At 41.3% G+C, this 26710-nt stretch overlaps 1 protein-coding gene across 3 annotated transcripts in view; it reads left to right on the top strand.

Moving 5' to 3' along the window:
* Positions 1-26710, top strand: part of LOC140999389 (helicase ARIP4-like) — a 79701-nt gene that overhangs the window by 28953 nt on the left and 24038 nt on the right. The window contains exon 1 of one of the 3 annotated variants that reach the window (XM_073469751.1): positions 11731-11928. The exons of 1 other annotated variant lie outside the window; for it this stretch is intronic. In XM_073469751.1, the coding sequence (XP_073325852.1) occupies positions 11925-11928 (4 nt within the window). In that variant the 5' untranslated portion in view covers positions 11731-11924. Of the gene's footprint in view, positions 1-11730; positions 11929-14473; positions 14699-26710 lie in introns of those variants that run through there. One more of the 3 variants, XM_073469750.1, reaches the window with a different exon arrangement.

The raw sequence follows: 26710 nt of genomic DNA, 5'->3' as shown, positions 1-26710 counted from the left end.
GAAGACAAAAGCCAGATGTAAGTGGGTGTCGGTGCGTTTTTGTCTCGTTGAAAGGGTTATTAGTGAGCTTTAGATGTGTTGGTAGGCATCATTTTGAATTTTGAATGCAGCCAGCTTAAAGAAGAATCCAGCTCTTTACTTTCTAATCAGACATGAGTGGTACTTTACTGTCGGGAAATGTTGAAATATTTCTTTAAAAGCAAAGGACACCACTCAAAGAGAGGCCAGTCCCAACGTAACTTGGTTGAAGTTTTCAGCATATAGAGAGATGTGGGCTCCTCATGTGAATAACCCTTAAATGTGGCAGATAGCACAGCAGAGACCTGTGAACCTGTGAGGATCTCTCTCTCTCTCTCACTCACTCACTCACTCACTCACTCACTCACTCACTCACTCACTCACTCACTCACTCACTCACTCACTCACTCACTCTCACACACACTCACACACACACACACACACACACCTTTGCTCTCTATTTCTCACTCTACATGTCGTCCTAATTACAGCACACTTTGGATGCCATATAGCTTTAATGCTGTTATGTAGGCCCTCACTGTGTGAGAGAGAGAGAGAGAGAGAGAGAGAGAGAGAGGATGACGACAATGAACCATTAATCATCCAACAAAAAAAGCTTCAGGTCTCTGTGCGCTCCTGCTTACTGTTCGGGCTTATAAAACATTTTTCTAACACAACAGTTGTGCAACATTTTGTATAACTGACCCAGCAGCAGCAGCAGCACAATGGTTTTGGGGCTGTGAGGTTGCCAGTGAGATTCCCTGAAGAGTTGGAAAAAAAACAGGGGCCTTATTCATAAAGCTTCCTACCTTGTTGCTATTGCTAGTGTCTGATAAAATTTCTGATGTTTTCCAACTATTTTCCTTAAAATTAAGACTAGATGCTTGTAAAGATACGCTTTTCATAAAACACCTTAGCTACTAAGGTGAAAATCTGTGGATAGGTTACTACACAAGTAGGCCTGTGTTTTCAAACATTTTGTCAGCCTCTTACAATTTATTCAAGATTTGCACTACATAAAATAATATTCATTATTATACCATGTGTTAATAGAGACTACATTTTATGACAATTTCTTTTTTTTTGATCAACCAATCACAGCTGAAGAATGTGTCACACCTAGCAACCGGGTCATCTCCATTTCTGCACTAAAGATAAAAGTTTCTGTCGCTTTCTTGCTCAATGTTGCTCTATTACGTTTCCTAATTTATAAGCTAGGACTTGGAACTTGGATGATATTTTAACTAAAGTAATCATTGTATTTTAAGGATTGTTGTCATACAGTACTGACAGGTTGCAAAGGCATTCAAAGTAGGAAATAAGTCAATAAGTGAGGGGTCTATATAATGACATCAATGTAAATGGTGCGCGATATTTATGTTTTTTATTTTCATTTGAATTGCTAGGAGAACTTAATAGTTATTAACAACAATTTACAACAGTTTGAGAGCTTTTTACATGACAGCAAGTGGCAAACTTGAACATCAACAGCTACATCAGCTATAGTCAACAACTGCAAAGAGATGAAGAGGGAGAGAATTTCCCCAGACACCCATATAAAATCACTCAATTTTGTGAATTGTTGAGTTAGTTTGAGTTGAGTTTATAACTTTGTGAAACGCTTTCTATGACAAATTCTTAATTACGTGGGCATTCTTGTAAATTCGGCACGTGTTATATTTTAAGTTGTTTCTTTCTTTGAGTAAAAACCTTTGTGTCTATTTGTCCCAGTGATGTTAGTGTTTATTTGCATATAGAGCAGGGAGGTGAGAGCCAATCACAATGGTCACTTGAGATGCATGTGAAAACAAGCCATGCTGGTTTTCAGAACATTATCGGCCATTATCGTGCCACTCGTGTCTTTCAGTTTCATTTTAAATTTCTTAGCAGGCTGGTTTGAATTCTGCTGGCCCCTGAGGTTGTGTACTTTTTCAGCCACTGGGTCAGATTTTAAGTGAAATCTTGTATGCTGCGTGGATTTAAGAGGCCACTCTTATTTCGATCACGAAGATCTGAAGCTCCACCTGGCAGGTGGTGGAAGGAGTGAAAGGTATGATGGAGAAAAAAACATGGACATCTTTATCTTCCTCGCTTTGCAAATCTGTTTTGATCTTGTGACATCATCACCCCCTGCCGTCTCCTGCGTCTGTCCCACGGTTGCCATGACAGCTGTCAGTGTTGTGACAGGTTCCTCCTTCAGGTTCAGATCCCCTTTTCTTCCTCTTTCTCCCTCAGTTTTTTTTTTGTCCCTTTCATACTCTTCTCAGTTTTCTCTGATCTGTATTCATTTAAATTCATCCCTCTCTACTCATTTCATTCTTTCTGTCCCTACTTTTTCTTCTAACTACTTTATCTTTGTTGTAATTTTATTTTTATTTAATGAGTTTTATCTCTAGAGAGATTTGGGGTTGTCATGGTGATCACTTGCATCACATTTTGCACCCCTACATGCACAGCTCACGCATCCATGTTGCAAATGACACGTTCTGTTGCTATTTGCAGGTATTTTTAGAAAACGTGCGTTTGGGAAGTCATCACTGAAGTATTTCCAAGCATGTTGTTGGTTTCTGATTGAGGCTGTGTTCACATTCCAATGCCGGGAATCATGTGCATGTGTTTTCTTTTTGCTGTCATTTTTCCCAACATTTAGAGGGGAAAAGACTGCACAAGTAAAGATGACACAATGGAAATGTACTCGACTGGCATGGAAGGTCATTTGGAGACAGACTTTTTTTCCATGATAAACTCAAAAGAGACAGACGGGCAGGATGAGACGAGGAGGCTCGCTGATAAACAGATGGACAGGTGTCTAGATATTTCTGTCCTCTCTTCAGGTGGAAGTATCTTCTGTTATATGGGAGAAATCTTTATGTTAAGACAAGAAGCATTAAGTATGCATCAATGTGTAGTATGCTAACTTGTAGGTATTTGATTCACTGGGTTAGCAGAGATGCAAAATGCGCATGGTATACTGTGAATATCTCAAGCTTAAGATTTTCCAGAGGCTACTCAGTAAAAATACATTTTTAGAAAGTGATTTGGGAACACATGGCTAGGCCTGTCACGATAACAAATTTTGCTGGACGATAAATTGTCCCAAAATTTATTGCGATAAACGATAATATTGTCGTTTAGGTACCATTTTTCAAATATAATGATGTTCTATAAAAATGCAAATTCACCCTTTTTAAAGATCAATGAACATTTATTTTTAAATTAAAATGTAATTGTTATATAAAAAGACATTGCAAATATCCAAAATAAATAAACAAAACAACCAATAACAATGAATGACATGGACTCTCAAAAAAATTAACTTAAATAAAAACCTTACCACACTGAAACTATAAATAAACAACATTTGCCGAAATGCCGGCTTTTCGACGGTATTAAAGGGCTGCATTTCTTGTGCAATGTAGCGAACTACACTGTCTGTTAGTGCGCACCACTTAGCACTGTCACGCTTATATTTTGTTTGCTTAGCAAACGCACCACTAATGGTGGCCTGTCGACAAGACGGAGACTGCCCCTCTGTAGTTTTGGTAGTAGTTTTTTTTCCAAGCTGGGAATACTGCATGGGATGGTTGTGCTTCAAATGCAGGTTCAGATTAGTTGTGTTACCACTTTTGGATAACACCGTTTTGTGGCAGATGCGACATACTGGCTCATTCAGGTTTAGTTGCTCACCGCGGTCATTTGGCTTGAATCCAAAGTGCTCCCACACATCCGCCGTTGATTTTGGCTTTGCAACCAACTCCATGTTGTCATCCAAATCTCTCTCTCTCTATCTCCACTCCTCACCTGTCTCGCATGCTGCACTGTGTACGCCAGGAGACCCGCCCCTCCCCCTCACACACACACAGACAAAGAGTGAGTGATTGACAAGATGGTTCACTCCACGGAGGAGTAAGGAACCGCGAGTAATCAGTCAAGATCAATGCACTGGAGTTAACTCTCTTGACATCCAGTGTCTTTGATAAATGAAAATTATCGACCCCAGAAAACTTATCGACCTCATTTTTTGTTATCGTTAGATTAATTGATTTATTGATTATCGCGACAGGCCTACACATGGCTCAACAATGACCATCCTGAGCTGCTCGACAAGGAACTGAACAATAAGAGATCTAAAGGTAATAGTTCTATCTTTTTAGAAATGTATATGACGGTTGTCAGGGCATGAAACAAATCATGTGTTGGTCTCTACAAATCCAGATGCAATAGTCTACTAATGGCATAGCCGTAGGTGTAAAAAAAAAAAAGTTTAATTCAAAAATCTAATTTAATCAGGCATTTGAAGAAACATGATACCCAAGGAAAAAGGGGATGGTCCTAGAATTGAACCTAGGGGCTCGCCACATGTTAAAAAGGAGACACAGTCGCAGAGTGAAACTAAAATCCTACAATCTGACAAATGTGATGAAACCCACTGCAGGGGTGTGTATCAGACATAGCAACTGATGAAGTCTATATACGTATATTGTAATATACAGCATATTGATCAGGATATAGAATGAGGCGGGTAAACAACCTGTGTATTGCAGTAAGCTGTGTTTCTACCAGAAGCATATAATCTTTGGTGCAGGGGCACCAAAATCACAATTTGAAAATCACTTTTAATATGTGTGATTCTAAAAAAAAATTGTGTGTGTGTGTGTGTGTGTGTGTGTGTGTGTGTGTGTGTGTGTGTGTGTGTGTGTGTGTGTGTGTGTGTGTGTGTGTGTGTGTGTGTGTGTGTGTGTGTGTGTGTGTGTGTGTGTGTGTGTGTGTGTGTGTGTGTGTGTGTGTGGCGTGTGGAAGCGAGGCCATTCGTCAAAAAATGACATTGAGAAATGGACTTGGGGAGGTGGGACCAGTCTCCTAAAATAAAATCATCCTTCTCAGCAACACAGTGCTGCTGGGATGTCTGTTCTGGGTCAGGTCTGTGTGTGTGTTCTTGCATGTGGGTGTGTGAACAGATTGAGGGGTGTGTGCTGCATGTTATTGGCTCTTTGCAGCTCAGATGAGGCTGTCGTGAGGTTTAGTCACATCTTTCATAAGATACTCACGCACACATATACATATGTACACACACACACACTGGCCCCTGAGAGCAGCAGAGTAATAGTCTGTTAATTAGCCTGTTGCTCCCCTGCCTGTGTGTAGGCGTCGGTAAGCAGAGTACACGCTCACACTCTCGAGTTCAAATTGAAGAAAAACAAGTAAACATGTTTCCTCCCACGAATGTTACAGACACCTGGTGGTTTAATCAGCGTCAAGATGCATAACCTCACCAACTTGCATCAAAACAGGACTGATGAAGCACCAGGTAGTTCCTTTGTAAGGCTCATGGTTAACACTGTATTCTTTACATACAACTTCACATTTTCAACTATTAATAAAGAGGGTCGGAAGGAATAAACGGCTCAGGAACAAGGTGGAAGAGCATTATGGTCTTCAGCTTTGATAAAAACCTCAACTCAAACATGTAATGTGGAAAGGTGTCGCTCGTAGGGAGGAGAATTGCAACCAACCTTGCAGCTTTTTTAGCCTCTTTTATCTCATTGTTTTGGTTTTACGGCACATTCATTATTTCATATATGCTTAGTGATCTCGTCAAGTTTGACTCCAGCAGCTACAGGGAGCTACGTTTAGCAAACAAGCTCTATTAAACCCACTGTACTCAACGTGCTCAGCACCAAGTTGCAGACCAACAAAGCTAGCAACTAGCTGGGGAACATAGTGGAGCATTTAGCAGCTAAAGACTCAGAGATGCTTATTTGAGTTGGAGAGTAAGAGACCAGAGTTTAAAGAAGAGTGAGTATTGAACTTAAATTCATCAAGTAAAAGGGAAAAAGTCCATGTGAATACTTGTGCTCTGTGCTGGATGTTTTTCACAAGCCGCTTATTCTGCACGTATTCTCTTGGAGTGGAGAGGTGCTTCTGGGACGCAAGTATTATCTGAAACAGTCGTGATCGTATTATGGCCGTAACGCAACGCAGTCTGTTCTGAAAATGTTCACGTGTACCTTAGAGTAACAAATCACATTTCATTTCTGCAATCAGGAATAACCGCACCAGTACAAATGATCATATTAACATGATTCTAGCAACATTACACCTTTGTAGAGCCCAGCCGATACATCGGTTGGCTGAAAATTTTGGCCGATATTGGCCTATCACAGTTATATTGATATTGGTGTATATGTTGTCTGATATGAAAACTTTTTTTGGGGGGGGATAATAATGCAGAAACGGATGCTTGAGATAATTATTAAATTCCCAGAGGAGTTCACTGTTTCAGTGCACTGGTGTTATTGTACATAATAACGTTTATTGTTGAACTGTAAAATATACTGCCTGCATTACATGTATTTGTGGCTAATAACCATATTTGAGGGATCATTGCAAAAAGAATTTGTGTATATTGGCTGAAATATCTGTTGAATTGTTTTACTTCCTTATATCAGTCTAAAAAAAGTAAATTATATATATATATAATATTGAGCAAACGCTTCTTACATTTTTGTTTAAACTAAATATAAATGATATTTATATTGAAATGAAGCATTGTATTATTGATGGCCATTGTTAAAGGCAAACTCAGTGTGATTACATAGATTAGATGGTGTGGACACGCATACTGTACACGTGTGAGCCACAGCAGTTCAGCAGAGCAGCCGTCGTGCACATGTAGAGGTATGTTGTGTGTCGGGGCATTACAATCAGCTCAGGACCTTTCTATCTGCAATCTGATCAGTTATTTTATCAGTCTTTGGATTATGTAAATAAACTGCAATCAGATGTTTTTAGATAAAATGTTAAATTAGATAATGAGTATCAGTATGATCAAACTCTCTGTGGTCTTTCTCGTCTGATACTGTTTAATTTGGTAGAACAGTCAAAAACACTGCTTTCATAACTGCGTGTGTATGTGTGACCTGATGGAGGGCTAAACAGAGTGAAGTGTAGGAGGTGATACAGTAACACCACCTGCTCTACATACTGAGCAGACTTCAGATCAGGTAACACTCTGGCTGGATGCCTAACTGATCATGAGTTGGACTAATTCATCAGTAAAACCACCTGCCATCTTTGTTCATGTGTTAGCTGTTGGCTCATCATTTTCACATTAGTCACTCTGCGGAGGCCTGCTGACATGTTTATCATCAGATGGTGAGCGGACCTTTTCAGCAGCGGTCAGGAGAGGAGAATATCCGATCTGGGTCTCTCGCGGCTGCGGAGTTTTTCAGTCTGAACCACACTTACCAGACTCAACATGTTTAATATAATTTCTACTGAACAGCTTTAATCCAAATGCTGAGATCTCTATGTAGAGTTTACATTGAGACATTTTGTGCGGGTTTACCTTCATTCCTGCAGCCTCGTCCAAGCTAACTCATTTAACTTAGGCTGCTCCAGAAGAAGAGACAGAGTCTAGTCTCAGCTGTCAGACTGTAAACACATGATGTTAGTTTCCTTCCCAAAAGAAGCTTTTCTGGTTATGTTGTTGTATCCAATTGAGGGTAATTTTTAAGAATATTGAATCATCCGTCAGTGCAGAGTTTAAATAATGATGTTCAGGTAAGGCATTAAAAGTGGGCCACAAGGGCCTGATTGACTTGACTCAACAGAATTAACAGCAAGAACTAAAGATATACAAATCTTCTTTGTCATCCTGACTTGAGGAGGACTTACTTTTCCGATCGTGAGAAAATAAAGGACTAAGAGAGATGAAATCATGGCAGATATAATCATTGTTTACATCTGGGTGTCCTGACTATTCAGAATAAAACCTTTTGATTCAATATTAATTTCTTTACAGTGTCACAAGTCTCAATAGATCTGGTGTTTTTAGTAAATTCAAAAGTCTAAACAATACAAGTCACGTATTTTCACCAATGAAGAAGATTTAAAAAGTACAAATTGTTCTTATGATAAGCACTGACTGGCTCTTCGTGTTCTTAATGAGGCATGACATCCACTCATGCTGACGTCCAAGGTTCATTCTTGACGTTGGAAACAGCAGTGGAGGAAACAATCTTAGGACAGGGTCCATTGAGTCTGTGTTCTGGAGCTTTTGATCATTTCACATGATCTTTATCAGCAGGCAAACTGAACCTCAGATTATTTTTTAAGGCAACATGGACAAGAAATCTACACTTTCATTCAAAAGGGGCGGAAAAGCCACTAAATTACTATTGTTTACTCAACTGTATAATCCACTAACCCTGTAGTATCTGTGTAATCTTTTAGGTGCAGTGTGTCCTCTCACTGCTTTATAACTGCTTTTGTTCCTGTCTGAGGTCAAGTCAGGGATTTAGTCATGGGTAAACTGAAGCTAGGAATAAAAACTGACCCTTCTGTCACTATATCCTTTACACACCCTGAGCTTCCTTCTCAGCATTTCAATGATTCTTACCATTGTTTTTTTCTAAACAAGTGTAGGCTTTTCTGTTGTTGTCTGATGATGGTGGTGTCCCGCCCGGTGTCTGGGAGTGCAGTCATGGGTGTAAAGTGTGAACAGGAGGGGGCTGAGCACACAGCCCTGGGGGGCTCTGGTGTTGAGCAGTAGAGGTGTGAGGCTACATTCAGGTCAAATCAGGCAGTGTGGCTAAAACGCAGGTCTTCCAATTCATTTGAATGAGGTTAGTCCATTTTGGCTGTGGTGGTGCGGGCCACAGTGGGTTCCAAAGAAAAAAAAAAGCCGGCTGCGGTGAAAAAGTTGAAACTCAGACTCAACTTTTGGAAATGTTTCACTTGTGATCACTCAGTTTGGTTTTGTGCCCCAGTATAAACCAAACCACAATGATCTTCCTCACATCCTGTTTTTTTTTTTCAATTTCAATCCGTCATTGAGGACAAATGCTCACCAGTAGGACCAGCATGCTAGTAGCTTAAAAACAATGCGGCTTCGACTTTTGTCAAACTAATCAGTGGGGGGTTCCCAACACATCATACACACGGACCATGGAGTGACACTTCCACACTCCTACAGCTTCATGGCTTTATGACTTCATGGGTGATATTGTGTTTAATGCTGAGCTGAAGTCTGAAGAATTCTGATGTAGGTGGTTCTTACCTTCAAGGCAAGACGGGACTTTAAGTTTTGAAAGTATCAATACACCAAAACTGTCTTGGTACCAGCTCTTTACTTTTAAGATTTTTGTTACTGTTGGGCTGTTCATTCTGTGTGAAACCGTTTCAGCACTCATCTATTCAGTAAATCTGGAGCATTTAGTGTGTTTAGCCAACCTTGCTGAGCTTTTATAGGAAAGTGGGTTTTCCATTTGTGGCTGGAAAAAATGTTGTTTCTGTGATGTAATTAGCTGTTAGTATATTGTCAGGCAATATATCAAATTGACAGTATATTTAGGTGTTTAATTTTCTCATCCAGGGAACTTTCTGTTGTGGCCAGTGCTAATCTTTTATTTCTCTCGACCCACTTTGTTTGAGATAAACCCAACAGGATATTAAAGGCTCACTATGCACCTTTTTTAAAGGCCTGTAAACAGACAGAGCTCTTGATACAAGGAATAACAGCTTGCAAGAGCGAACATGAGCTTCCGATGAACTTTAAAGCCCTATGTTTACATTTTGTTGATATTGGAGTAAAACAAGCTTGTATTCTGAGAACAGAAAGATCAGTCCGACAGTTCACTAATGCATATTGTCATATTTTTACAGATTATTAACAGATTATTTTTGGACGTAGATTTGTTCTTCTTCCAGCCCTTTCACAACACACTGTGACTCTCTCTCTCTCTCTCTCTCTCTCTCTCTCTCTCTCTCTCTCTCTCTCTCTCTCTCTCTCTCTCTCTATTGGTCAATTGAGGTTATGTAAACAGTGAAATGTGAGCTTTCTTTCCCCACAGGAGGAGGCGTGGCGGAACAGAACTGTGGTACTGTGGCAAAGGTGAATGCGTGTGTATGTGTGAGTGGCCATCATACGTTGCCAGGCAGTCCTCAGCTTCACATTGCTGCTGTCACCGCCTCCTCCTCCTACCTCCTCCTGCCTCCTCCCCCACCTCGCTCCGCTGCCCCTCCCCCAGGCTCTGTAGCAATGTGGGTTAGTGTGTATAGCCATGTGAGACTGGGCTCTCGCCTTCCACCCTGCGTGTGTGTGTGTGCATGTGTTTGAGTGATCTGTGAAGGATAAAGCCCACACCACCGACATGGCTTTAAAGGGGTCTTTGGGTTCACAGGCTTGTTTTGAAACAGCCCCCTCCCCTTATTGTCACTGATTTTCTCTGTTTCCTGGTTTCATGTACTCCCGTTGACTTCATCATTTCACCTGTTTGACGGGTTTCTATCCTTACCTTACTGTTTATTTTCCCTTTTTTCAGCAATGGTTTGTCTTTTTTAACCCTTGGCTCCTTTTTTCCATGCCTCCCTCTCACCTTTTTCCCTTCCAGTTGTCATTTGTCTTGGATATTTACTCCGTATTTCCCCTTAATTCTACTCACCATCCTCAGCATTGATGGTTTTCGCCTTGACGTGTTGCTGAAATTTACTGTCTGTGGCAATTATGGTGTTTATGAAGTGTTTATTGCAGTTTACGACGTGCGATACCGTCCCGTGAAGCCAAACTTTACTTTCCGCCGCGTGCGCTGACCAGAAAGTAGTAGCACATGACTCGATTCATCCCTGCTCCTTTTTTTTTTCTTCTTTTAATCCTCCTCTCACTCTTCATTTAGTTTTCTTGTTTTCCTTCCTTCTCCAGTTGTAGTTTTCCTCTCCCTCCTTCCTTCCTGTCCATTTCTGATTGCCTCATTCCTCCACAGGGGTAATAATAGCAAGGCCTGAATGATGATGGCATGGTTTGTAACCATGTTAGCATTGTAGTGTCTGCTGCATATTATCAACAAGGACATATCTGTTCACGTGCCTGCTGAGGGAAAATTATCCTTTTTTAAATAATTTTGCTGAGAATTTGTGTTCTAACTGAAGTCATTTTGATGTTTGTGCAACATGTGAAGATGGACAAAATAACAATAACGTTTTACAATGTTAATGGCATAGGCTGAGTTCAATCATGATTGTGTCATTGATTTAACAATCATATTTTTTTGCTTCATGTATAGTTTAAAATGGCCGAGACTTGATATGAGAAACCTAAAGTGCTCACAAGTTACTTTATTTTTCATCATGACAAATGATCATAGTGATCATTATTGGGATTTGTATTTGTAATGACAAAATTGAGTCAAATATGAATGATTTTGGCTTGTCCTTCTGTTTTTGTCCTCCTTATTCCATCAAATCTTTATTTTCATCCTTTCACATTTCAGACACCGTCACAGAATTTATTTTCATTTTAAATGCTTGTCTTTTATTTGGAGTTGTGATCTTCAAAAGAGTCCAGTGAAATGATCACAAATCAGCAACGCCACAGATTGCAGCAAACACTCCAGATTATCCTTTTACATCCCTGCATTCAACCCCCCCCCCCCTTTCCTCCTCCTCCTCTATACATCTTTTCCTGGTCGAACCCCATTACCCCTGTTACCTAAGGCAGCCTCTATGGAGTGGGCGTGGCTTCGTGTCGTCACACTCGCTCCTGTGTCAGTTGGCTGGGGGAGGGGAGAACGAGAAGGAGGAGAAGCAGCACGAGCGGGGGGTTTCCTACACACGGCAGGCCGGGGCAGCTTTCAAGCGACTCATTGTTTTGTAATTGTCCCAATGGCCTTCTGTCCTCGCTGGAGCGCCGGTAAAGCTGCGAGACGAGACTAGATGTTCAGAGCCGCACACACACTCTCTCACACACACATTGACACAGTTTAGACAGGACATTGAGGGAAGTGTGTTACTAGCAGTATGAAGGAGGAATACACACCAGCTGGAGTACGTTTAGAGTGAAAGTGGAGAGGAGGCATGGATCTCTCAGCAAAGAAGTAGGAGACAAAAAAAACTTTCAACCACATGACATGGGTGAGTAGCTGAACATTTCTTGTTAGCTGACTGGTTCAGTGCTTCTTTGTTATCACATATCGGTTTCTTCTCTTCCCTGCGTCAGTCCCCATATCTCTCCTGCTGTACGTCTACTTATCAGTGTATGTATGCAGACACAAGGGAGCTTTCTATCATACTGACCTACATGTGCTGCAGTGCCAAGTCTGTGGCCGGGCCACTCGGGCAGAGCAGAGCTCAGAGGTTTCATAAGGCATGTTGTGAAATAGATGCAAGAGTTGTCCTTGTGCCTAAAAAGAAATCCTTGTCTCAATTCACAATTTGGGTAAAAGTTTACTTTTTATGCTAATTTCTGCTTGATAAGAAGATAATTTACCCGTTGAATTTAAGATGGTGTTTCTAGAAGAAGCTTGAATGAAGCGTTCTCTTTTCCTTCAGTTTTTGTAAATCAAAGTAGCTTTCAGTCTCGGAGTAATGAGCCATTTAATCCTGCATGAGGGGTTTCCTGTAAGTTTTCATAAGAGTGCCCCCAGATCTGTGAACACACTGGATGAATTAACTGTACAAATCAGACAAATTTGCTTCGGGACACGCTGTACTCGCTTTAAATGGTCGTAAAGTTTCCAGTGTGCTGTTGTACTTGATGTTGACGATACACAGCACAGCAGAGTTTCATGTGGGGGAGTTTTTAAAACGAGGATTGTAGAAGAAGTTCTTTAAGACTTATAATTACGCATTTTGTGAAGGTAGTCTGGTGCTAAAGTTGTGCTGATGCAACAGTGGACATGGTATCTGAGGTTTCTGAAAAACAGGTTTATAAGTACTTCATCTGTATTGTTCTGTTTACTATCATTTCCTGTGTTCATAAGCTGGGGTTGATCTTATTTTGTAATAAGTGGAGAAAAAACAGTTTTGCTTTTCAAATGCCAAATTTTAGCTCACCACATCCAGGACAAAGATTAGTGTAAATGAATTGTTTGCTCAGTATCATCAGTTATTGAAGTACTCTGTATGGATTGTGTAACTTTTGAGACAACATTTTTTTGGAGTGAGTGTTGAGGTGTTTCAGGGACCTTGACACAGATTTCAGCAGCCATGTTACTCCCCTGTGCCCTTCATTATGTTACACAGACATACAAACTGTCTGTCTGGGTCACCAGGGCTCCAACTCTAATGTATACAAGCACTCAAGTCAGTGTTTCCTACAGGAAGAAGTGTGTTTGTAAAATCCATTCTTCAAGATTCAATACTTTATCTCCATAACAACATGATTGATTACAGGTTGTTTTAGCGGGGCTAATTTAAATTAAGCATAAAAAGAGAGATATAGTGAAAACACTCACTCTTAAAGGTGTAATGTGTAAGACTTTTAGTATAAAACATTCGAAAATTGACTAAAATTAGCAGTTTGTCAAGTTGAGATTTGACGTTTGATGTCTCTGAGAGATGTGTGCGAGCTGCAAGTTTGCTTCGCCCAACAAGCTGTACTTTCGTTTTTAAGTCAAACCACAAACAGATTAATATCACAAAAGTCAAAAAAGTAAATAACTTTATACCTATTTTTTTTATGAAAACAAATTCAACGTTCTGAATTCAAGTTTCTCTCTTTTACAAATTGAAGATGAGCTTAGTTGCCTTGTTAACTTATCGTAAAACACACTTCCCTCAAACCCGAAACCCATTTTGTACATATTGCACCTTTTAAAGCATGTAATACGTTAAGCTTATTAACCCTAAATGTTAAAGTATTTCCTTAATTTCATGAAACAAGACTTTGTTTTGGAAGCTACTTGTGGTCTGCATGGTTTCATAATAGCCATCCTGTTGTATCTACCTTTTTATATTACCTGTCTATGAAGTAGTTTTCATTGTTAGTGGCGGGTATGCCATCCTTGCGCTGGACTCCTTTTTGGTCAGCAGATCAGTTTGAAATATTGCATATGTTTTGGGCTTCACTATTACATGGAAGGGTAAAACCCTAGATATGTTTTGCATAATTAATGCTAATGTTCCTATCTTTATCACAGTGTATTGGTGTTTGGTAGAGTTGGGATCTGGACAGTAATTAAAAATAAATGTCTGAGTTTGAGATATGCTTGGGCTAAGGAGGTTAAACAGTAGGTAAAATCCAACCCATGCAATAACGATAAAAGCATAAAACAAATAGATAAAATAAAAAGGATCAGTCACACATAAATACTGTCTGATGTAGTTGTGTCACTTCTATGTATTTCTGAGTTTTTAAGCACTTCATTTAAAGTGACAAACATGTTGATCGAAGCGCCACATTTTTTTCTGACTAACAAACACAAAAACAGGCAGCATGAATGTGTGGGCGGCTGCTTCCGTACATGCTCTGTGTGTTATGGAGGAGTGTTTTTTTTTTTTTCTTTTTGGAAAGGTGGGGGGGAATGAGAGAGGATCAGCCGTACGAGTACCCCTCAGCGGGGCCCCGGCTCCAGCATGAAGGGTTATGTAAGTTTTTCAGCTGCCAGCCCTCCTGCCTGCCTCTGCCTCACATTCACAGTGCTATTGACTAGAGAGGAGCACACAGAGCAGTCAGCCAGTAGTCAGTGAGTCAGTCAGTCACTGAGGCAGTAGATTAAAGAGCAGCCGCGTGTAAAACAAAGGCAGGAGGAATACATCTGTTAACTTCCTCTCAGGCAGTTTTGAGAGTTTGACAGGGAGTGCAAGAGATAAGAGAGGAGAGGAAGAAGGACAGCAGAGAAGACCAGATCTTCTTTAGCGGCGATAACCATGCTGCTCCTGGACGAATCAGAGTCATTTGCAGGTAGGTGACATCATCACTCTGACCTTTGAGGCAGCATTGGAGAAGGGATGAATCCCTGACATTGAGAAAAGGGGTAGAAAGTTTGCAGGATGAAGAGAGATTGGGAGGGAGCACAAAGGTTTGAGAAGAGAGAGAGTTGCTGCAGAGATACTCAGTAGTTCATCTCTTGATGATGAGATGATGAACACTGCTTTGTAAAATGAGCCAGAGAGGACATGAGGGAGGTAAAAATAGGATTTGATGAGCTGAAAACTGAGCTGAAATGTCAAGAATGAGCAGCAGCTAATTGACGCTTGTGAAGTTACTTAACGTTGTTGTGTAACACCGGCTCCATACCTACTTAAACATGCACGGTCGATCTGTCTTCTCTCTCTCCTTTTCCTCTCTCTGCTCTTCTATCGAGCTCTTCATTTTTCTCGACTTTCGCTCACAGTCATCATTCTGTGTTCGATTCGTCCCATTTTCTCTCCTTTCCCTCAGTCAGACTCTCTCCATCTCTCAGCCGGTCTTTTTCCCCATGCTGCAGGCTGCCTCGCTCTCGTGTTGTGGTCTCAGGCCCGCCCTCCCATTGGCTGTTTCTACGGTTACCTAAACCAATGCCGATGCCTGATTGGTGGGTCTGTGTAGGATTGGGCCATGCTGGAAGTGTGAGCATGTGGAGGCAGGAAAACATATGGTTCATCAGACCAGTGGGTTAGGGGGGTAAAAGCGTGAGGTGGCAGGCGGGGACAGAGCGCCGCCGCTGTTTGTCTGGATGAACGGAGAAAATCTGTGAAGTGGTGTTATTTTTTTTCAGTGTAATGTGCTCTATTTCTTCATTTATTCAGTCAGCAAAGGCAAGGCAGGAACTGAAAGAGTTCAAAGTGTTATTTTACCAACAAGAAAGGGAGATAAGAAGAGTATTTTTAACAGTTCATGTTGGATTCAGGGATTTGTGCCATGAATTTACACCGGTACGGTTCATTTCAGCTAATTTCAGGTCAATTAACCCTGCGTTAAATCCCTGCTTCCAATGTTTTTGTTGCTTTTTTCATCAAACAAGCCTTTTAACACCCCATTAAAAGACAGTGAATTCATCTTCAAAGTGTAGACAATGCAATATACAACAAACCAAAGGGTTTTTACTTATTTTTAAAGGCCGCCCTATAATGTTTTGTGCACTTCTAGTGTGTAAATGGTAGGACAGTGATATTTTGTGTGCCGTCTCTGCACATTGGATTTGAAATGAAAATATGAGTACAGTTTAAATGTTGACTTTCAGCTTTGATTCAAAGGTGTTTACATTCACCTCAGGTGAACAAGACAAGAATTATAGGAGTTTTTCTACAAAGCCTCACAGTTTTAGGGATCTTGACTAAATGTACGAGTTAATGTAAACTTTAGTCCAGGGCTGGTTTTAAGGTTTGAATCGACCCGCCAGATGTTTCTAGTGAAAAAACAAGTGATGATAAAAAGAAAATGATATTATGAAGCGCTGTTTATGTTGTTCAATTGTTTGTGAGGGAACTTGGGAATTATGGAAACCCAGAGAGGATAGTGGCTGTTTTTTTTTCGTCAGGAACTTTGAAAAATTATCCTTTTTAAAACTTTTTTCTAAAAAGACTGGAGAGAAAATGTGTTAATTTGATCATCAGAATTTCTTTTCTCACTTGCCTCTCATTTAGCATGTTAACACAATAGGTGCTTGCTTTTGGCCCATCAGACACCATTAGGTTTCAGTTTTGTCTCACCAAGGGAAAAAATTTTGTCCACCCCTGCTTTAGTCTGTTGAAAATTGACCGTCTGGTGTCTCACTCACATATGCAGACACTCAGGAGATGAATTGACATGATTAGGTCTATTAAGGTCATGTGATTCACTTTGCCAGTAAAAATCTTTTAAGCCTGGCCCGTTTAAAAACGCCTTCCTCACTATGTCTGTATGTAGAGTATTGTTTTCTCGTTGCAAATGTCCCAGTGTTCACCCAACCGACGTGAACAGTCTCAAATTAAAGCTCTTAGTCAACATTACAGTCATTTTCATTTCAAATCCAAGGCACCGAGACAAAACAATGAAAAACATATAATTTTCCTGACTGCCTGCAGTCTCCACTGTACTGTCTGGCTGTGTCTGACATTAGAAAAATGCAGATTTTGTCAGCATGAAGGTTACTAAACAAGTTCAAGTTCATTTACAGCTGTAGATGTGACGTGAAAATTTGTGTGAAAAGTTCATCAGTTCATTATTCAGCACCTCTGCGCTGATCAGTGAAGGATCTTGCAAAAAAAACAAAACACAATTTCATTATTTGTTCATCATTAGTCATCGTTCCTTGTGGTTTTGCTCAGGGTGCATCGTGTTCTCTGCCTCTGCCTCTCACTGTGTTGGCATTTATCGCGACACATATTCACAGGGATCGTTTATTCAGAACCAACTAACATCTACGTGCCTGTAATTCCTGGGATTGCTCTGGGTGTTTGGCTCGCTGTGCAAAGACACTAGGTGCCTTGTCATGGCTGCAAATGTGGCGTGTCGAGTAGTGATAAAGGCTAAAAGAACACACTGTTCTCCCTTGATGCATTATGTAGGGTGTGTGCGTGAGTGTGTTTTTATGACCGTCTTCCTGCGAGTACAGTCTGTCCATCAGTGATGAAATGTTTATTGTGAAAAGACTTCACTGCATGACGCAGTCTGGAGCGTGTTCCAGGACACCACCGTCGACGTCACGGATGGGAGAACGACTCCAGTAGGTCAATCCCAGAAACATGTTGGAAGGTCTGGGTACTATGACAGAATGTAAGCCCACCCACCCCTCCTTGTCAAGTGCTGACACGTCTCTAGCAACTGAGACACCAACTTGTATGCTCACTTTGAGGCTGTCAAGAGACAAAAATGGCTGAAGCAGAGGTTAGTGGGTCGGTGGGTGCACCAATCACACCTTTCACCCTTTCTGAGCGTGACATCAGGAGGGCTTTAAAGCGTTTGAACACCAAGATTACATGTGACAAATAATCTTAATTGATTGGATGGTTGATTGGAAAAAAAGGTGAGTTAGTTCAACAGCAGTAACAACCCCTCTATGGTCCAACAAAACAGGATGGAGCCATTTGTCCTGATTCCTATTTTCCTTTGTGCTGCGCTGCACGCTCTGCTCGGTTTGCGATTGTCCTCGGCACGCCGGGCAGGAACAACGTGTCCAGTTCAGACCAGCTCCGGGGTCAGGGCCAACGCCAGGAGCACGTGTAGTCTGGCTGCTTTCATAACGCCACAGCACATAGAGAGGATGTAGGCTTCGCCGGGCCAGCCACATGGCTCTCGTTCCCACTTCCCTAATGTCGCCTTTGTTAAACGTCTGGGCTTTTTGATCTCTCTCCTTCCTCCCGTCAGATGCTATAGCCGCTGTCTTTGTTCTCATTTCAATGTAAATTTCCCCCTTTTAGGTTCTCTTTGTTGGCTGATTTCTTTTTTTTTTTTATCTCGCTGCTGCACAATGCCAGTCACTTTGTTCCCTCCTGTGTTCTCTCTCTGCTTCTCTTTCTTCTCTTTCTGTTTGTCTCTCACTCCTTGTGTTTTTCAGTGCAGATTTCATCCCTCCCTCCTGCCTTCACATGAACAAACTGCTGTTGTCTCTGTCTTGCCTCATTCGACCCTCTCTCTCACTAAATGGCTGCAGTGCTGTATAGTGTTACATTACAGCAGCCTCGTGATCAGAGAGTGAATTTCATGACGGCAGCGTCCATCCCAAACCACAACCAGTCACATTGTAGGCACCTTTATATAAAGCCTGTGGAGCTTTTATTTGTGTAGAATCTGACTAGAAACTGTTCATAATTTGAAACTTAAAGGAGCAGTATATAAAAATTAGCCTCTTGTTGAATTCATACTCAAAACAAATGGGGCGCTGCGTATCACCAGAATGCAGCCTTCTGGAGCTACCTTTAGCTAGTTAGCTCAGTTGGTGCAGCTAGTGGTCCAGAACAACAGCTTGGAGCACCGGGGGAGTGTTGGGTATATATAATATGGATTATATGATGGCATACGGCTAGCACAGGAACTTTGGGGCCAGCTGGTCCAATTCTGTGGAAGCCCCGAGACCCCAAATTGATCTGAAAAGACAATATTGACACACGCGTGGTCAAGCCTGTGCACCCACTTCAGATGAGGTGCGCACTAACACTGTTAGCTTAGCAGCTACATTTAATTTCGGCGTTCGAAAGGGTGCGAACAACGTCCTTTCAAAACAATTTGGGATCTGGCCGCTTCCAGAGACTTGAATCATGCTGGATGAGCTGTATGGAGCAATTTCAAGGGGTAAAAGAATAGTAAAAGTAAAACGCTCATATTCAGTCTGATACATTATGATAGACAATTTGCAGAGGTGTGAAGGTTTTGTTGTGTTGGTTTTGTGTAGGTGAGATTTCTCCGAGGTTGACCAGCACTGTGGTAATGTGTGGCAGCAGCCAGGCGTGCATGTGTGTCCTCTCCTCTCACTCCTCCTCCTCCTCCTCCTCTTCCTCCCTCCTCTGCTGCAGTGACACACTGGCCTACAAACAGAACAGAGCGTACCACCTCGCCTCACCTCTCTCTCTTTGCCACACAGTCATCGTTTCTTCTTTCTCTGTCTCTCTTCATTGTTTGTCGTGTTTGTCTCTCAGCGCCTCTGGCTGCTCTGACACGCAGACACACACACACACACACACACTGAACACACACATGCAGCCAGCGGGAGGGTTTCATAACTCACCTGCCTCGCTCTAATAAAGCAGCCTTAATAACTCATTCAGGGCAGTCGGTTATGTAAGAGAGGTGTGTGTGTCTGTGTGTGTCAGTGCTGTGTGTGTGTGTGTGTGTGTGTGTTGTCATGTTGAAAGCTGCATTAGTTTTTTTTATATGGTTTTTTTTTTGTCTTTCTCAAGGCAAGTTATGTAACCCTGATAAATCTTGATTTGTCCTGGGAAGGAAACCACAAGTATTTTTTTTTTTTTTGGTTTTGGCTTCTTTTTTTAAACTCTGGGTCTGATGTGAGATGTATCCTCTGTTCACCCCTGCAGACGCAATGATGGGTTGAAACAGAAGGTGTGGAAGTGAAATTAGCATTTTGTAGATAAAACATCAATTTCTTTAAAGGTACTCTTTAGAGTTTTTGAGCATTTTTTTGTTTTGTGCGCGTGCTTTCAGACCTCAAAGATTTGCACAATGTGCTCAGTAGAAATTGCTGACACTCGGGAGTTGGGGGGCCAGTGGGGTTGCCAACAACTATATCAGTGTTGGCAACCAAACATGATGACGGTCAAACAAAGTAAACTTTGTTTTAGTGCCGTACCGTAGGCTACCACCAGACTACAGAGCAGCATCTTTCCTCTGGCTGTGAGACTCCTCGAGTCATCCTCTGAACTCATTTAGATTAGCTATTTATATGTAAAGGAATATCCAGTCTTCTGACTGATGGTCTTGTTTGATTATGAAGGTCATACAGAGGCCTCATACAGTTTCATAACTAGTTAAAAGTTCCTTGTTGTACATTGAAAGATAAAATCAACCGAGAGTTTAGAACAACAAACATTCATGAAATCAGTGGAAGCAATGAGTGAGAAATGCGACATTTAGTAAGAATCTGGTTGCTTAATGCATCAGTCTGGACCGTGTATGACTTCCAGCGAGTATCTGGCAGGAAAATCAGAGTTTAATTCTTCAGTCTGTCTCGTTCTCGATTGATTTATTGACGTGTTTATCTGCGGTTTTGTGTTTGTCCTCTTATTTATGTTCTCATCAGCCCCACCTGCATCACTCTGACATTTTTCTTGTTGAGATAGCTGGAAAGCAGCCGTAAGAGTGAGAGAACAGTATGAACGCTGCTAAACAGCAGGAAAGAGGCGGAAAATAACGACATTGGCAGCACACACACATACACGGGCAGACATACTCATCGTGGCATATGTGCGGCTGTGAGAGTATATTCGAATGTGTTTCTAAAAGTCTAGATGTTCTTGAAATGCCACCGTATTCGTCTGGGTCTGTGAGCTCTGGTGTGCGTGACGTGGTACATCTTTGTGTGCGTATGTGTGTGCGTGCAGGACGTGAGGTTCTTGTGAACATGCTGGTTGTGTAACAGCCAGAGGCAGCGGTTATATAAGCGTCCCCCCTTGTCCGACCAGCCTCAGCGTCGGTGGCCTGACTGTCTGTTAGAGAGCAACTTTCTGTCTGAGTGAGACTGTGTGTGTGTGTGTGTGTCTGTCTGTGTGTCTGTCTGTGTGTCTGTCTGTGTGTGTGTGTGTGTGTAAGCAAATTAGACTCTTAATAAAGCAGGTCGTCTCATTGAGTGCAGCAGCCTCTCGAGGTGGTACTAAAAAAGAGAATAAGAGAAGTTACGTGTGTTGACCTCGACTCGTCACACGTCACCCACTGACCTCGTTAACGCCTTCACATTCATCGCGTCTCCATTTTTGTCACGTCGACATTTTGACCCCCTCCTGACGTTTTAACACAAACACAAACACCTTACTGAATCGGAAGCTGCTGGAAACTGTCAGATAAAATCTGGCTTCCTGTTTCTTGACGTCTGTGTTTTGTGTTTTTCCATCACATCTCGGCTTTCAAGGAGGTTTTCCTTCTTGTCTTTATGTACATGTGTTTTGCCTTGTCAGCCTGTTTGGCTGTCATTCTGATGGACCTCTCAAGAACAGGACGGAATAGATTTCCATGTTATCAGGTGGATAGTTTGACCACAAGCCAAGGCTGGATCAGGTTATTGTATTTATTTACGAAATGAGAGGAAATCCAGACTTGACACGAGGAAATGATGTGTCTCTTGGATGAAGTTAGAGAATTGATCTTTTGCTGGGAGTGCCTTGTTGTTCTGATCAGTTACAAAAATAAAATCATGTCAAACTCTCATTGGAAATGGGATTTTTCTCCTCTTCTGTCATTTGAAATAGAGATAAACCTTTTTTTTCCCTCTGAAACAGGCATCTCATGCTTTAATTCTTCTATGATTACTTGTTTTTCTAAGTTCAGTTTTGCTCAAACATTGTCGTATTTCCACTTTAGTAATACAGTAACACTCATTGCCTCCTATTTGGTTTTTGTCCTATTTGTTTGTCGTTATTGTTATGAGCTGAATTAGCTTAAACGTATACATTCTCATTCTGCATTCACATTATACAGGATATCTCAGTCTATCATTCTGTTATTTACGATGGCTTAAACACAAACTCTGCAGTGTGATTTGATCAAACTTCATCAGAACATGTGATGTCAAAGTCTGATGTAATAAAACCTTATAATGATGGCAGCATGCCGAACGTCTGCAGGTCTTTCTGCCCTGTGAGGCTTTCTTCTCTGTTTTATAACAAAACCTCAGCAAGAAGAGTTTATGTAACAAGGAGGATGCGGCGGCCCTGCGAGCGCACTCAAACATGTAACTGAACAAGAGGCTTGGGGGAAAAGAGAGGTAAGGTGAAGGACAACGCGGAAATATAACAGGTACAAGACATCAAGAGGAGAGGAGTGAGAAGACAGGTAGAAGTTAGCAGAGGAAGTGGCAAACGAGTAGAGAGGAGAGGTGTGAAGGAGAAATGAAACAAGATGAGGGAAAAGTACAGCCAGGTGATTGAGGAGGAGGAGGAGGAGGATGAAGAGAAGGTGTTGGCAGGTAGAATCAGAGACATATGAGGAGAGTGCAGTGGGGGAGGAAGCAGACTAAATGAGAGTTGAGTAAGATAAGAGGGAAGTATGATGAGACAGAAAAGTGAAAATGAGACACAGGATGGGGAGGACAGGACCGTCACAAACTGTAAATCTCCACCATGTCTGATTTCACCTAAGGATTGGTGTAACTGAAGTGTAGTGATATAACTGGGCTAGAACTATGTACATGAATACAGCAGGTTCATACATGGAGAGAGGCTGTGAATTGTAAAACAAATGAGGGCTTTAAGTTAAGTTTTCCAAAAACATATTAAATAATTATGACAGAGTAGGTATATTTATAATTCCTAGTATAGATGGAATAACAATTTATTCATTTTTCTCAACGGAAACATCCAGATAAGAGCCTTAGGACGGTTTCTGATATAAAGATTAGATGAATTAATTCAATGTTCTGCTACTATGAACTCTGTATGGCTTCATTTCCTGTCCACTTCCTGGAACCTCCTGTCTGTGTTGGATAACCAGACAGCTTGTGTTTGTGAAATGTGTGACGTAGAGGATTCTCTGTGTAGTAAATGTAGTATCTGAGGTCATCCGTAATCTGCTTACATAGACAGCGACTGGCGGACAGTAGGGCAGGACCCAGACAGACTGTCCAACCCGCTCATTTTATTTAATAATTTTTCCAGACTGTAGGTCAGTGACTCACAGGGAGCGGAACAGGAGCAGAGACGACTTAGACTTTAGGAGTTTGTGTTGGAAGCTGCTGAAAAAACACACACACCTGAAAACAGTGGATCCTTATTTTCAGCAGTGTGGTATGTCTCATTATTGTTGTGTTTGGGTAAGTGACAGAAGTGGATCTGGTATGTAGGTCAAGCACTCAGGACCTCAGACTTCCTGTGTGACTGCGTGTTCAGTTATTTGAATTCCTGATTTACAGATGCAAATAAATCTAATCCAGATATTTGATGTTTTTAAAAAGTTTCCCTCAGTATCTGATTATTCAACAACAGTCTCTGTCGAGCTGCAGGTCGTCACCCAAAAACATGAGCATGAACCTGAATTCCAGTCTGTGTCTGTGGTTTCAAAAATATTCAACAACCTTTAAACTGATATTTCACCTAAAAGTGGCAAGCAAGCCTCGACTTGAAGCAGCTGTGAAAAGCTTGTAATTTGCATCTTTGCAGACGGCATCGGCTGTGGCTTGTTGAAGTCGGCGTCTGATTTAACCGCCATTAATCTCAAGTTTGTCATAAAAACTTCTCAAAACACTGCACTGCAAGCAGGCACATGCATTACTCATGCGTTTACATTGGTCAGATCCTTGCTCACTAATTGCCTTGGATGAAGCCTTTCATATGGCGGACCCCGCCATGTTTCTACAGTAGCCCAGAAAGGACAAACCAAATCAAACCTCCTCCAGAGAGGGCCTTTCGCCTTTTTAGCATTTTCGCAGCCTACATAGGGAAGGGTGAAACAAGGAGTGTTCAGTTGGTTACAATCTGCAACCACATGGATAGATGTCACTAAATCCTACACGCTGGTCCTTTTTAATGTGTGACGTCAACCAAAATGTACAGCATTTAGAGTTTAGAAAAAGTAGCTGTTACGCCACTTTACAAGTTTCCTGCAGCAGTTAAACATCCAGGGACATTGGTTCTTGAACTGAGGGTCGGTACACTCAACACGCATTGCAAGTTAATTTCCATGGGTCGCTGAATAGTTCTCACAAAAATAGAATAACATCTCTTAGTCTGGGGAATAGTTCACATTTCCTGTACCAGTGATATAATTTGCCTTAAAATATTGTGAGTGCATTTGTGAAAGTTTGTTTGTTCTGATTGGACACACACCACAAATCCCCTTTTTTCATTTAGATATTTTCAGGATGTTGTGAGTTAAAGGTCTCAGTGCTGCGACTGCTGTTCCTAGAAACCAGACTGCATAGTAGAGGTCACAGTCAACGCTGTTATAATAGTCATTAATAATGTTATTCGACGACAGATTATGATCTCGACTCATGTTTCGAGCTCAAGGGCAGACGTTTACCGATCTGTTCCAGAAAAGTTATTTTTTTCCTTTCTCTGAAGAGCAGCCACTGACAGCTCACATGAAAACCTGACTCGCTGCAGTCTGAAGCTGTCTCCATCACTGTCGGGTGACAACTTTGTATCACTAACACTTTTTTCAGAGCCAAGTAAACAGCTTATGCAATTTTGAATTTATCCAGTGAGGGTTGGAAGGGTTTTCACACACACATTTGTCCGACCACAGAGGAGTTGATTGGAAAACCCACTGTGTATGGAGTATAGTAGCTTTTATATACTGTACACATTCATTCTGTGGATACAGTTCTTCATATGGGGGTACAGTGTTTGCTTTCTCTTTCTCCTCCTGTAGTTTTAATCTTTCCTGTGGACTCTCATTATCTATTTGTCTTCCTTTTGAACACCGACACACTTCAGGGCATGCCACTGATTTGAAACACACACACACACACACACACACACACACACACACACACACACACACACAGTGCTGTTACACGGTCAGGGTGTTATGTTCATCAGCGCAGTGCGAGGAGTTATATAAACACTTAACATATACGTATGTGGTTACATAACCTTGTGGTTGCAGAAGACATTTCCCCACTCCAACCCCCCTCTGAGACAGACACAAACACACACATCACATACACACGAGTCATGATTTAGTTGCCGTTGGCCTCACATTCTTTTGAGCCGCATATCTCCCAAGTCCATGTTGTGTTGTTTTTGTGAGGAGCAGCAAGTCTTTAACCCACAGGGAGTGTCCAACAGAAAAAATTAATGGTTAGAAAATTTGCTGCGGATGCTATTTACTCTGACACTTACTGACTGCCGATGATTCAGCATTTCATCAACACGCTTTGGCGGCACTCTCACTCTCTCTGCGTGGTGTTTGTCAGTGTTAGTGATGGAGTCCCAGGGTTCAAATGCATTCGTACCTTGTGTATCGTCTCATGTGTCCTACGGATCATCACGATTCTTTTGCCCTGTCCTCCACGCTCGCTGCCACGTAGTTGAGTTTGACTTAGTCGCCTAGCAACACGGGCTCTCCAAACACTAATTTTCACCTTAAGAAAACACCTCCATTGGACCCGGGCACAAGGGAGTGTTTCTTAATGAGCTAGGGAGGTCTCGGAAGCTCAATATAGACCAGAATTAAAACCTTTGTGTGGTTACTGCAGTCAATCTGTGACGAGCTGCAACATGTTTTATAATTCTGATAAAGACGAAGGTTAGTTCTGTTAACTTATTGGTTTCTCTCAAGTTACAGTAAAACAAAGAGGCTCTGTCTAAAGTCACCGTAATGTGACAAGTAAAATGATACTATCATCAGAATATCACCCATAGCCAGTGATGGAATGTAACTAAGTACATTTACTTAAATACTGTTCTTGCACACAATTTTGAGGTATTTGTGCTTTACTTGAGTGTTTCTATCTATATAAGATGTAGCATATATCAGTATATCTATGTATTCCGTCTATTTCTGCCCCTTTAAACTTCCACTCTGCCACATTTTGGAGGCAAATGTACTTTTTTATCCATCACATTGATTTGATAACTTTAGTTACTAGTTACTTTGCAGATTGACGCATCAGAGAACAGTTTTCAATTTTTTTTATTGGCCATTGGAAATAAAGGCAGGTCAATGGTCGACCCATAGAATACACTTTATACTGTATATACATGTAATTAGCTATATGTATAATTTACTTTTACTTATAATACTTAAGTATATTTACTGTAAATTACTTGGTCATAGCGTCATTTATGTGAATACAAACAGAGGCGTTGATTTATTTTTAATGCAGCTGTGATTAGTGTTGTATAATGTAGTGTTTGTGTGTGTCTGACACCATGCAGCCAATCTCACAGCTTTTATCTTGACTGGATATTTTGATTGGAGGGCTGCCATTCTTGTGTCGTAGCATCATTTCCTTCTAAGTCACCCGAAACGTGTGTGTGTGTGTTTGTTTAGCACGATTCCAGAGAGGTTTTCAGTTTCCATGGTCCCAGTGGGAAGTATGGAATGATTCATTAGTTATATAATGCGTTTTGTGCATTTGAGTGTGTGTGAGTTGTATAACCTGTCCCTACTTTCTGGTGATGATGGAGTAAAACTCCCCCCCAAGCTGTTTGAATGTGTACGTCTCCCTGTATCTCTGTGAACATGACTGTCTGTGTGAGTGTGTGAGAAAGAGAAGCATTTCTCCTTGACAGCTTCCAAATTGCTCTACGATAACAAAGCTACAGCTGCTCATTTGATGTGACTGTCAAAGTTTAATCCTGAGGCTATGGAGCTATAGAAAGGTGATAGTAGACATGTGTCTTT

Source organism: Pagrus major, chromosome 7 (assembly GCF_040436345.1).
Source record: "Pagrus major chromosome 7, Pma_NU_1.0".
In the NCBI taxonomy this organism is placed as follows: domain Eukaryota; kingdom Metazoa; phylum Chordata; class Actinopteri; order Spariformes; family Sparidae; genus Pagrus; species Pagrus major.
Note: the sequence above shows the minus strand (reverse complement) of the source record. Positions and strands in the feature narration are given on the sequence as shown.